At 42.0% G+C, this 12,784-nt stretch overlaps 1 protein-coding gene across 2 annotated transcripts; it reads right to left on the reverse strand.

The window, feature by feature from the left end:
• Positions 1-6,891: 6,891 nt before the first annotated feature.
• Positions 6,892-12,556, reverse strand: RGS2 (regulator of G protein signaling 2). 2 transcript variants are annotated; one of them, XM_061634002.1, is made up of 5 exons: positions 12,382-12,556; positions 10,495-10,596; positions 10,308-10,369; positions 8,863-9,029; positions 6,892-7,995 (listed from the first exon to the last, which is right to left on the reverse strand). In XM_061634002.1, exons 1-5 carry the CDS (start codon positions 12,489-12,491, stop codon positions 7,804-7,806), a joined length of 633 nt encoding a protein of 210 aa, XP_061489986.1. In that variant the 5' UTR covers positions 12,492-12,556; the 3' UTR covers positions 6,892-7,803. The 2 variants fall into 2 exon arrangements, with proteins under 2 accessions (XP_061489986.1, XP_061489987.1); XM_061634003.1 differs by lacking the exon at positions 12,382-12,556 and adding an exon at positions 12,221-12,375.
• Positions 12,557-12,784: the final 228 nt, after the last annotated feature.

Here is a 12,784-nt window from a genome sequence, read left to right on the forward strand (position 1 = left end):
ACACGCGAGCTGTTTTCTGCAAGAATCCAAAAGGCCACATGTGTACGACGTTCTATAGGATTGTTTACTGTTGTCGGCAAGTGAGCCACAACAATGATATTCAATACCTACCCAAAATTATCTTCATTTGGTATGATGTTTATGGTTTCCCAGTGGCAATGTTGTAAACGTCTGTCTGTCTGTCTGTCTGTCTGTCTGTCTTTGTTTCTTTCTTTCTAATGCGAGGCCCCTCGTAATGTGAGGCCCTAAGCTGTAGCTTGTTTAGCTTGTACGTAAATCCGGCCCTAGACATGGGTAGCCAACCCACATTATAGGAGGCACTGGCAGCTGAAGTGTGTGTCTCTCCTGCCCATGGCTGTGGGCTGGATCTTCTGGTCTTGATATGCTATTTATAGTCAGGCTTCCCTCTGTGGTGTGCAGTCCCACCCTGGCATGTTTGCACTTGTAGCCTTGGACCTGGACAGGAGAACAAGAGGATGTGTGGGCCTGGCTACAGCGGAGGTGGGCTTTCCTCCTGCCTGTAACTCTCATGCTGTGCTACTGCCTGTTCCGCATATCAATAGATGTGAGGCAAACCATACCAAGGCACAAGAGGCATTGCATATATGCTGTAGTGCAGGAAATCTGTGGCCCTCTAAGTGTTGAACTCAAACTCCCATCAGCCTTCAGCCACATGCACTCAGGGATGATGGAAGCTGCAGTCCAGAAACGTGTAGAGTGTCACAAGTTCCTCACCCTGGTTATAATATAGCGCAGCCTTTCCTTTTGGGTCCCCAGATGTTGGTGAACTACAACTCCCATCAGCCCCAGCCAGCATGGGCAATAGTCAGGAATTATGGGACTTGCCAGCACTCGTAAGCATTACACCAGACCAAACTGGCTCTCAATTTAGCCTTTCCCTTGACATGCTAGTTTTCTGCATGCATGAGTGTTGTTTATGTGTGGTGACATTCTTCTGATATTCTCTGTCAAGAGGGATGTAACATGTGACTTTTCTGAATGTGTAGATCACCCCGAATGAACCATCTAGATGGGGAGCCAAATTCTACTCCAAGCAAACTTGATATCCCCAACTGGATTTCCAGACTGAGGAAAGTGGCAAACTTCACATAAGCTGCTGTGATTGGGAGTAGGTGTATACCATACATTTAAAACACATTAGTTTCCCCAAAGAATCCTAGGAACTACAGGATTCCCTCACAGAGCTACAGTTCCAACTCCCTTAACAAACTAAAGTTCCCAGGATTCTTTGGAAAAAATAATGTGCTTTAAATGTTCTTTAAATCTTTGGAGTGTATGCAGCCTTAAAGTCTGTTCTCATTGACATCAAGTTTGCATTCAGGACCCTCTCTCTCTGGGCTGGCTTGTGTTTATACCGATAACTCTCCTCAACCTGAAGTTATCTCTAAGATCTCTTCTGCTTATGTGACACATTTCTGGCTGCAAAGTACCACCTCCCCCTGCATGAATGTTGACTTATAGGGTAGTCCAGCCTTTCCCAACCAGTGTGCCTCCAGATGTTGTTGGACCACCACTCCCATCTTTCCTGACCATTGGCAATGCTAGCTGAGGCTGATGGGAGTGGTGGTCCAACAACATCTGGAGGCACACTGGTTGGGAAAGGCTGGGGTAGTCAATATTACAAACCTTGCATACACTCTGCATGAAGTGGGGTGGAAGAAAAGCTTTAGGATAGCACCCCATGAACATACCATTCAATGTCAAAGCCCCTTCTCTGTAGCCTCTCTGCCATGGACCATACTGATGTTAGCAAGACAGAATGTCGCCTCTAGGTCTTCGTCTCCATTGTTTTCACAGACTAGAGGTTGGATTTGACCATGTGCCACTTGGGCTCTAGTGCTTACTGTTTCCCTCGGCTATCAAGAGAGGAAGCTGTGGTCAGCAGTAGCCCTTCAGCAGCTACAGATGGAACAAGCAATTCATAATGATGTTGATCTTGAAGACTGACGGCAAAGAGCCAAATGCAGTGATTGTCAGGATGCCCAGAACATGGGACTGGAATATTATATATCTTTCTGATTTATTAGGACGTTTCAGAGTATTTAGCTGCTTGCAACAAAACATTTAAGGATGGCCTTCAAGTACCATTTAGATTTTCTGCTGATAGTGTATTGTCTTTCAGAATTTAGGATACTGGTGTCAGGCCTGCCCATAAAAAGCCTTTTAAGCTGCCCCTGTCAAATTTGCTCTGGATGGAGTCAGGCAATATGACTACCAAGCATGCTGTTGACTTAGCAGTCCATGGGTGTGTGCTACTCTCTGTTACTCTATGTGGCTGCCTGCAGGGTTGACATGAAAAAGAGTGAAAGAAATATCAGATTTTATCCCAAAGAAGAGAACCTTTTATACAGTCCAGGACTTGTAATGTGGGGTTGCAGTTCATATTAATAGGTCTGCTTGATCTACACTGATGGCCTGAGTAATGAGTCAGTTTGACCAAGACTGATATCCATTAACGTGGGTGGCTACTGGCCAATATGATTTTATGTTGTATTAACACTATGGTTGCCAGGTTCAGGGCCTGATTCTGTATCTTTAGGAGAAGAGAAAGTCAGCCAAGTGCAGGTGTTCTTGCAATTCTGTAATGAGAAAAACCACAAGGTGGAATTCTCCCTCCCCCCTCCCCAACTTTTAAAGATACAGAAGACCTCTTGGAGGCTGGGCCTGGCAACCAAGAGGTCTTCTGTATCTTTAAAGGTTGTGGAGGGGGGAGGGAGAATTCCACCTTGTGGTTTTTCTCATTACAGGGTTGCAAGAACACCTGCACTTGGCTGATTTTCTCTTCTCCTAAAGATACAGGATCAGGCCAAGAACCTGGCAACCCTAACTAACACTAGCACCTTTTTAGGGTTGCAATATTTTGCCGTAGACTTTTCAGTTGGAATCTATCAAACTTATTTCTCAGCAAGTTGCTCTGTCTATCTTTTCCATTCATTGTTGCTAAGTTTTCATTTAGGGCACTGCATTCAGTTTTGGGCTCCATCATGCAAGGATGATAGTCACAAGCTTCCATTTTGCAATTAGTTTCTTTTTAAGGGAAGGAGGGGAAGTAGGATAAAGGGAAGGGGAAGAGAGGAGAGTAGGAGAAAGAAGCTGTATGAAATAAATAAGTAAATGTGGGTCTCATGTTTAGGGTGACCATGTGCCCTGCATTACAGAGAACAGTCCTTTCTTTGAAGGGCTCCAATCCAAATCTAGTGATGTTAAGATGAGAGGCACGCACCTTGAATCTGCCCATCCACAATTGGCACTTGGGCAGCAGAGTAAGCAGACACCCCATGATGGTGAAATATATGTACAGTGCTTAAATATAGTTGTATTATTATTATTATTATTATTATTTGCTTTTGAATGTAGAATTTGCATTCCTTTTTGTTGGGATTTGTAAACCTCTTAAAGATTTATGTTGGAAAATGAAATGGTATATGAGTTAAGGGTTGAATCCTATGCTAGTTCTATTCAGAGTAGACCCATTGAAATTCATGGATATGACTGAGTTCCTTCATTTATGACATTTATGTACCAGTTAATCATTCACATTTCTAAGCAAATGATTCATTTCCATGGGTCTATTCTGAGTAGGAGTTAGTTGGCTATAACTCTAATTAAATAAATAGTGGTATTTGTTCAAATTATTGCAAAGTAGGTGCCAGGTGACTCTAGGAAGGGTATTCCATAACAGGGTGCCACAACTGAAAAGGCCCTGTCCCTGTTTGTATTTTTTTTAAAGAGAAGGCAAAAAAATGGCCAGAGAAGAGAGAAAACAAAGAAGGGAGAAAGATGGACTTTTGCAGAGGAGGGTGGAATCCTTGTCAGGGAAACCAGAAATAAGCCTACTCCCATTAGATTCTTAGATTAGATTCAACATGTCTACAGCTGCACCCTAGCATTAGAATAAATGTGGTAGTGGTGAAATAAGGAGATGGAAAACCTAAAGAATTGCCTTGTCGGGTCAGTCTAAGAGATCCATTTATTCAGCATTTAGTTTCCAAGTGGCCTGCATGTGACCAGCCATTTGGATTGTATGCCCTGATGATGTCCCAGTTTGCATGTCACATTAAGCCATAGTTTAAAACAAACCATGGCTTTGTGTGAATGAGCAGTGTCCTGGTGCATACTGCTGAAAAGTTCCTGTGGCACTCCTCCTACTGTTGTGTGGTGGATGAAACAAGCCAGCGTCTAGCTTGTCATGTCCTAACCTCGGCTGGTGGTTTATCTCCAAACCAACCACAAGTGGTAACCAAGGTTTGTTCTTGGTTTTCTGCTCATGGTTTGTATGGAGAGAAACAATGAGTCAGGGTATAGATGGCATGAGAAGCCAAACTCTGGCTTGTTTCATACATAGCACAGTGGGAGTGCCATGGGAACTTTTGAAGAGCATCTGTCAATATGCAAGTCATTCACATTAAACTATAGTTTGTTTTAACCTGTAGTTTAATATGATGTATGAACCAGGCCACCATAAGTTGGGCCATGAGAATGAAATGCTGCTGCTCTTTTTTTCTTGTTCCATTATCTCCATGATATAAATGCTCAGTCTAATGAATAATACAAATCTATCTGCTGATTTCCAGGCAGAAAATACATTACGGCTTTTCAAAGCAGCAGCAGATCAGCATGAGGTGCTACCACTAGCTGGGCAGAACCTGCCAAATAGCATTGCTATGCAACTGCATTAATTTTGGTAGGGCTGGAGCTGGGCTCTTGTATTGAAATGAATGGCAGCTATGGAGCCGCTTTGCCTCACAGATGCACCTAGTTTTGAGGATTTGGGGCACGAGCTAAACATGTGATCATTCATCTGGATTTATGGCATGAGTGAAATCTTATTTCATGATCATCCACCATGTTTGATATATCATGGCTAAAACCATTAAGGTTATTTCTATTGAGCCAAGGCTGCAGAGGAATCACAGCGCTTGGATTTAAGCCTCAATCAGTTCAATTATATAGTAAAAAGATTCCTTGACTTTACCCTTATAGATGCCTCACCACCGCCATCTGAAGCAAGGCAGGCAGTGGCATTCTGTAAGTGGAATTCTCTCCCCAGAGAGGTGTGTCTTGCACCAATATTGTTGTTTCAGCACATACATTTTATGTTATCTTTTCCAGACTTTTAAAATGTATTTTAATGTCTTATGTTTTTTATTTGTATTTTTACCTTGCTTTCTGTAAACTACCTGGAAACTCTGCTGAAGGGCAGCACAGGTATCTTTAAAACAAAAAACAATACACCTGGTCAGGAAGATTTCCCTTTTTCCAGGACATGCTAGTTTTGTGAGAGAACAATTCAAACCTGCAACTCCCATTGGGTGCAGTCCAAGATCAGTTTTGCCACATGATCTGTTTGTGTAGATTGGGCCTTAGATCTAGTTAGGAGGTGGTAAATTTGTGTTTCTTGCCCATTTCAAAATGCATCATCGGGGGGGGGGATGTTCCCTCACACATATACAAAATATTTCCACACACAGAAACTAGCATGTTTTAGGGACGGTAAGGGTAGAATGCTTCTTCCTGCCATGCTAGATTTCTTTTTCTGGAGAAATTTACAGAGAAGCATTCAGTCATGCCAATCTCCAGCAGATTGAAATGGTGCAGCCTTGACCTTTGATGAGAAATAGGCCAATCTCTTAAGCTACATTCTTACAAAAGGATGAAGTGTATCAGCTCCTCACACCAATTCAGCTGGATTTAAAGAAATTAGGATACATTTCCAGTCTTTCACTACCCAGCTGCCCCACCCTCACTGTGTTTTCAATGCAAAATCTACTCCTTCAGGCTATTATTAATGCCAGCATGCATTTGAAGTCTAGCTGCAGGTTCTGAGGTATATTATGAGGCCAGTGTTTTCTTGACACTATCTGGGACAATGGAAGAGACTGTCCTGTGCTTGAATCATTTCTTCATGAGAATATGCCAGTCATTTTTGTCCCAGATGATACAAAACACTCCTTTGTGGTGTGGTATTGTATACAAATGCTTAGACAGAAACTTTTATCTTTAATGGCTTTTTATATTGTTCAACGGCATCTTGAAGTTCTTTGCAGCAGATACTTTACAATAGTTTAGGGGGAGAAAGGATCACCTAGTGTAGCTAGCAACCCAGTCCCAAAAACTGTCTAAACAGAATTCAGTGGAAAATACGAGTATGCATGCTCAGAATTGCATCTAAGCTATGGTGGGGTGTGTGTGGGGGGGGGATGCCAAACAGTTAGGACTCAGTCAGTTCCAACCACTTGTCTTGAGGGATGTTTGACACATCTGGTGCCCATCCCCAAATGATGCTTTGTCTATGTTTCCTTGAAAACCTGAAAAGGAAATTCCATAACCTCTCTAGGAATCCTGTTTCTCTGGCAAGATGCTTCTAGGCTAAAGTTCTTCCCAACATTCAAAGTGCTGCTGTGAGCAACCTGCAGGAAGGGTATGTTGCAATCAAATAAATACGTGCCTTACACTTCTGTATGTCCTTTCCTCAACGAATTGGGCCAACTATTGCCCCTAGAACTGCCTGGTTTTTGTTTGGAGAGGGTGTCTACCATCTTAAGAAGGAATGCAACCAGAAGTAGCCATTATTTTTCCTGCCCCACTGGTCCTTTTACCTAGTTGCAAGGGTGTGCAAAGGGACTAGTGGCCAGTGGCTGCATCTTCTCTTGGTTCTTTTTAAAGAGGAAGATGCGAGTCCATCTGAAACAAAAGATTCTTGCCTAGGAAAGCGTACTACAAAGAATTTGCTAGTCTTTTACCACTGGAATCACTGTATCACAAGAGCGATTGTTTTTGCTGCAACCAACTAATCTTTGAAATGTTTCAAAGTTAACAGCCCACTTTTCCATTCAACCCACCCCCAGAAGTAGAAGAGTGCAATAAATGTTTTATTAAAATAAAAATAATTTATTAAAACATATCTGCTCTTCAGAAAAAAAAGACAACTTCACTGAAGTTTGTCCGTCCCTAAGTCAGTACTTTCAGCATTGGTAGGAGTGTACAATACAACCACAGTCTATTTCCATACACACAATAAGATACAGCTGTCCTTTTAAGTCTGGGCCAAGTTCTGCGCCAGCTGCATCTTCACCCATGCAGAATGTCACCCCAGTCAGTCAGCATGCTCTGTTTTTCAAATCAGTCAGCCTCAATCTGTGCATGAAATTATACAGCAACTTCAGAATGTATGTCTAGCAGTCACATAGAAGTCTGCTACATCTGTGCAGAGATGCGAGTTCTGGACAGAACAGAATCTGCGTAAGAAACTCTAGAGAGCAATGATAGATTATCATTTGCTGCCAGCTGTTTAGGAAAACTAGAGACAGCCAATTATTCAAAGCGTTGTCCAAGTCCCAGAAAGAATCAGTCTGCACAGAGCAACTCTAGAGCTTATTTACTTTTTTCAAAGGAGGCTGATCTTATCTGGCTTAAACAGTATGAGCACATCCAGGTTGACAAATGGTGCTGGATGCCCCACAGTGGTTCAGTAATGCACAAGACATTCTTTCCCAGTGCATTTTTTTTCCTTAATGGAAAATGAACATTCCCTAGCAACTGGCCAGCAGGATTCCTCGCTTTTCCTTGTAGACTTTCATGATCACAGCTTACCAAAATTTGGAAACTGCCAGAGGCAATATGCCCATCTGTTGAAAACTGTAAGTTACATTTAGGCAAATCTCCTCTACATTCAGTTCATTTCAGTCCACTGAGCCTGCACAGGCACATGGGATTCCTCTTTAAGGGACAAAATGGCATTTTCTTCACTTTTTCTTCCTCTTCCCTCTTGCACTTGTGAGTTCATGTCCCCTGAGGCTCTCTGCTGATTGGTTTTTTACACAAGTCCTGGTAGAATTCAGACTCCAGGAACCTTGGGTAAGCGTTATTTTCCATCAAGCTATAGACTCTCTTCTGGGCTGCGCTGAAGCAGGTGTGTGTAGCCTCTTGTAGATTCTGAGCAATGGTATTCTTGGTTTGAAAATCTATGTTGATCTGAAATAAAAGAATTTGTAATCAGATATGTTCTGTAAGAATATAAAGTGCCTATTCTGGGTCAGACCATGGAATCATTTAGCCTGGCCCTCTCACCAACAGTGGCCACCCAGGTGCCCTAGGATAGTTGCAATGATGGATGACCTCTGCCTGTTGCTTATCCCCAGGATCTAATAATCCAGGGTAGACTGCCTCCAAATACGGAGGCTGCATTCAGCTGTTATGGTTATGGCTAATAGTAACTGACAGGCCTATCACTGCAACAATTTGTCTATTTGTTTTTAAGCCATCAAAGCTAGAGGCCATCCCCACCTCTTGCAGTAATGAACTCCATATGTTTCAGCTTGCCCACATATTTCAAAATATAAAAACAGGATGCTGACAAGTATTTGGATGAACAAATTCTCCAAAACCCTATACTGGAAGCAGCAAACACTAGTGGAATGAGAATGGCTTCCCAGTGGTGGAAGTTCTTTTGATTGTCACTAGGCTTCCACTGGTACAGATCAAGAGGAGATTTTGTGGAAACCTTCCCCAACATGGTGCCCTCCAGATATTTTGGACTACAACTCCCATCAACCCCAGCCAGCTTGGGCAATGGTCAGGGATTTGGGGAGTTGTAGTCCAAAACATCTGGAGGGCAATATGTTGGGGAAAGGCTGCTATAAAACCTGCTCATAGATTAAACTTTCATAGGCATTCTCAGTTATGATGCAATACTTTCCAAGCAGATCCTTCCCTGGGAGAAGATACAAATGCCAAATAACTAGCAAGGTGAGCCTTGGACACAACTGTTGCTAATTCTAATGATACTGTTGAAAGGAATAGAAAGTGATGTGCATTTTTAAAATGGGAAGTTCTGCTTACCTCTTTGGGAGCTTCCTTTTCAATAAAGTCACTGTAAATCTTCTTAGCCTTGGCTGTCATCTTCTGTGGGGACTTAGTTTTCTTGAAATCCTCACAAGCCAGCCAGAAGTCAATGTTCTCTTCACAAAACTCAGATTTCAAGAATGCCCTGAAAGCTGCCAGACCATCTGCAAAGAAAGGCGAAAGAGATGGATTAGCTCAAAACATCCAAGGAATGCTATCTGTATATATACATTGCCTTCATACGTCTTCCTCTTGTTCTGTATTTTCCCTGGATCATTTAAATAAAATGTACCAGAACATTCTCTTAAAAAAAAAAAAGTACAAGGAGTCTAAAAAGCAACTGGCCAATTTTCACACTGCTTAAATGTTAAATCTGTATCAATATATATATTTTAAATTAAGATACCGTGAAAGTGAAAGGGGGAAAATGTTCTGCAATTTTTCTCCTGTGCTTTGATGTATATTAACCTTTAGACTGGAGTAAATGTTTATGGAAGAGCTATAAACTCTTGGAAGGCATCGGCAATGGAAAGATTGACTCAAAAGTCCACCCTGCAGCAAATGCCATATAATTAACGAGACCTCTCTTTTTCATTTGTTTATCAATGCACAGCTCCAGAATGAACTGAGCTCCCATAAAGGACTCAGGTTTCACGAGGCTTGGAGGAACAGTTCAAAAAAGTATCTTAAGGAAAGGTGTGTACTGCAGCATGATTTTTTCCTGCAGCTGTGCACTTTTCTTATCCATGATAACCAACAACACAGGCATAGTCTACAGGAGACCTTAGCCAGGGTCTACTTGAATTTATGAAAAGGCTCCTAAATATTCCAAGCGCTTTGAATCAATCCAGGAATGGATACCTTGCAGCCCTGAGGCCTTTTATATGCAGGCAATGTAGGGTCACGACAGCAGAAGCCGCATACAAATACTTAGAGGGGGAAAAATTAAGAAGTGGGTCCCGAAATGTATGTTTGGGCTAAAGGTGAGTCTTGGGTCTGAGAGGAATGAAGACAACTGCTCTGCAGACAGGTATAGCATAGTTTTACCTTCCCATAGAGGGTTCACTTACAAGACTTTTGATTAAACAGAGTATGAGCACTCCTCAGCACATTGCCTTGCCACATGCAAGACCTCTGTGGGTTTTTTTTTTAAAAAACTGAGGATATGTGTACTCCAGCTTACACAGTTTCAAAGGAATGCAAGGCCAGCTAAAAATACAGGCTAGTGGCAGGGACTGCAACACAGAAACAACATTTCACAGGCCAGCTTTTGCCATGGGAATTGCTGTGGAGCTATGCATGAACAGACAAATGCTTTCTATGAATCTGGGCCCCAGGGCAGCCACAAACACCAATGGAAACAGCATATTCTCATCTTATGGAGCATCTTATCCAGGAGAAACCTCAAAAAAGGGAAAGCCTTGGTTCTTAAAGCAACTCACATTTGTTAGCTAGAAGATCATCAAATGCTTCTGACCACAGCTGGGCTTCCTCAGGAGATGGTCTGTGAAAAGGAGAGAAAAAATATGGTTGTTGTTTTTGTTAAGTGTACTGCTTTTGTGGTCAATTATTTGTGTTTTTTATACAAAATAAAAAAATCCACCACTGTAAAAAAATCTAAATACATACCTAGTATATGTCTTTTGCTGTGCTTTCTTGTTGGCCTTTGCATTGGTAGAACTGGAAGAGTTCTGCAGGAAATAACTCAACCTCGATTTCCAATCTTTTATGCTAAAAAAAATAAAATAAAAATAAAGTTAAGTTCATTTGACCATACCCTTTGATTTCAAAGAAACACAAAGAAATCTGAATCTGCAGTTACCATGGATTGGAGTTTTATTCTCTTACCAAAATTCCTAAATTTTAATCTAGCACAACATTTACACCCAATCAACTTGCTATCTTTGTAAGCCTAGCAGTGCCTAAGGACTGGTTCAGATATGCTTATACACGACTTATAATTGAATGTGTGAATAGACTTCAATGAGAAACGTGCAAGTTTTGACAATTCTTTTTGAGCAATGGTGGTGCATTCATACAGATGCAAGCAATTTAACGTGTATTCATTATTTGATGAATGCATGTGTAAACCAACAAGAACTGATTACTAAGCAGAACAGCTTCAGCAGAGACAGATGTACATTTGGAAAATGAAAATGTCAGTGCAATGTAATTTTTTTTTAGTTGCTTGGTTATGCCTCCCGCTCTTCACTCATAATGCTAGATCTGTCAGAATTAGGTTGCAGAGTCCCTGTTAATAGAATGGCAGGATATACATGTGATAAAATGAATCTTATGCACACTTTCTTGTTAGGATTAGGAGGATTTAGCTCCAAGAGAACACACATGGTATCAGACTGCAAATCACCCTTTCCTGAAATTTTAAAAAATCACTCAAGTTTTTCATACTATAATTTGTGTGCTGCAGCTGATATAATATTAGTACAACACTGCAGAATGTAGAAGATGGACAGCCAAGATACGTTTTGGCAGCCCTGGCCTGCACCTAGGAGGTGCAGAATACTTCTGCAAAGACCCCTTCTCTCTCCCCAACCCCATTCTAGAGACAATGTCAAGCAGCAGATAAAAACCACTCTTTGTAGGCGTTGCTATTTTGCACAAAAGGCATGCCCTACAACATTTGAAAGACAAATGCATATTTTGCAGATAAGTCCTTTTTCAGAAAGCACAACCTCCCGAATATATGCATCATCTACCTTCCCCTCCAACAGAAAAAAAACAACCCAATTTATTGCAGGATGGACTAAGAAAGACTGAACTGCAGGATTCCTCGCACTCGAGCAAAAAGGAATGATCGTTTTGGTAGGATCAAACCTCTTTCAAGAGTTTCAGCCCTTAGTTTATTTAGAATGTTTGCAGACAAGACTTATAGAGAATAGATATTTTTTCTTCTTCCAGAATAAAACTGTCACAAGACAATGGGACGCTAGGTTACTTAGGTGCATGGAAACACACACTAGTTTTGTCTGACTCAAACGCAACAACTGTTACTGCTTTGAATTGTTCCGGAGAGAGGCAAGAAACATAACCCAGCTATAGCAGTTAAAACACTTTTAAGCCAGTTATTTCAGTGAGAAAAGTGTAAGCTACTGTTCCCGGGACCTTTTGGGGCGCTGCAAATTCCTGCAGTCCTAAACACTTTGACTGTTAAGCCCCACGGAGCACAGTGCGACTTACTTCAGAGTAAAGTGATATAGGACTGTGCTGTGAGGGAACACTCTAGGACAGAGGACAAATACTTTCTAAACCGCCTGTTTTCTAAAACATTGTATCCCGCCTTTCCTTGATATATTACAGCCTACAAAGAAATCAATCACCGGCATCACTTGCTCACCGATTAGGACTATAACTCTGCTCCAACATTGCATACGATTGCCTAAAACATTCAGTCCATTCAAAGCAAACGCGGTTTACAAGGCGCCCACTTTCCGCAAGAGAAAGGAGATTCTGCCTGTCCGATTGCCACCCGGTAGATTTGTTCTGCTTTAAACTCACAGTGTTTTCTTCATCTTCCCCTTTTTCTCTTCTTTGCTCTGGCAGTTGCTGGTGCTTCTCTCCATTGGGTTGCAGTTGTGCTGGAGAGCCAGAAACATTGCACTCTGCATACTCCCTCGCTTTCTTGCCGCAGGCTATGCTACAAGACGCTTGAACAGCTCGCTAGCCCAGCCTGCCCATTTATATAAGAAGGATGGTGAGGGAGGAGGAGGCAAGGGATCTCGCGCCTTTCGCCTGCTGATTTGCTTAGCAAAGGAACAAGTCAGACGACACCTCCCAAACAAGGCGTTCGCAAGCAAGGCGTGCTCACTAGGACAGCTCTGACGCAGAGTGCTCTCCTATCTTGCTCAAAAGCAGCCTGGCTGTTGCAAGTCTCTCTCTCTCTCCTTCCTCTGTTTTTTTA

This window comes from Rhineura floridana, chromosome 6, assembly GCF_030035675.1.
Source record: "Rhineura floridana isolate rRhiFlo1 chromosome 6, rRhiFlo1.hap2, whole genome shotgun sequence".
Lineage (NCBI taxonomy): Eukaryota > Metazoa > Chordata > Lepidosauria > Squamata > Rhineuridae > Rhineura > Rhineura floridana.

Coding starts and splice junctions, on each gene's coding strand:
- RGS2 (XM_061634002.1), bottom strand. CDS start 12,491: ATGCAGAGTGCAATGTTTCTGGCTCTCCAGCACAACTGCAACCCAATG. Junction 10,370..10,494: donor CAGCAAAAGACATATACTAG/GTATGTATTTAG, acceptor TCCTTTTCACAG/ACCATCTCCTGAGGAAGCCC. Junction 9,030..10,307: donor TGATCTTCTAGCTAACAAAT/GTGAGTTGCTTT, acceptor CTTTCTTTGCAG/ATGGTCTGGCAGCTTTCAGG.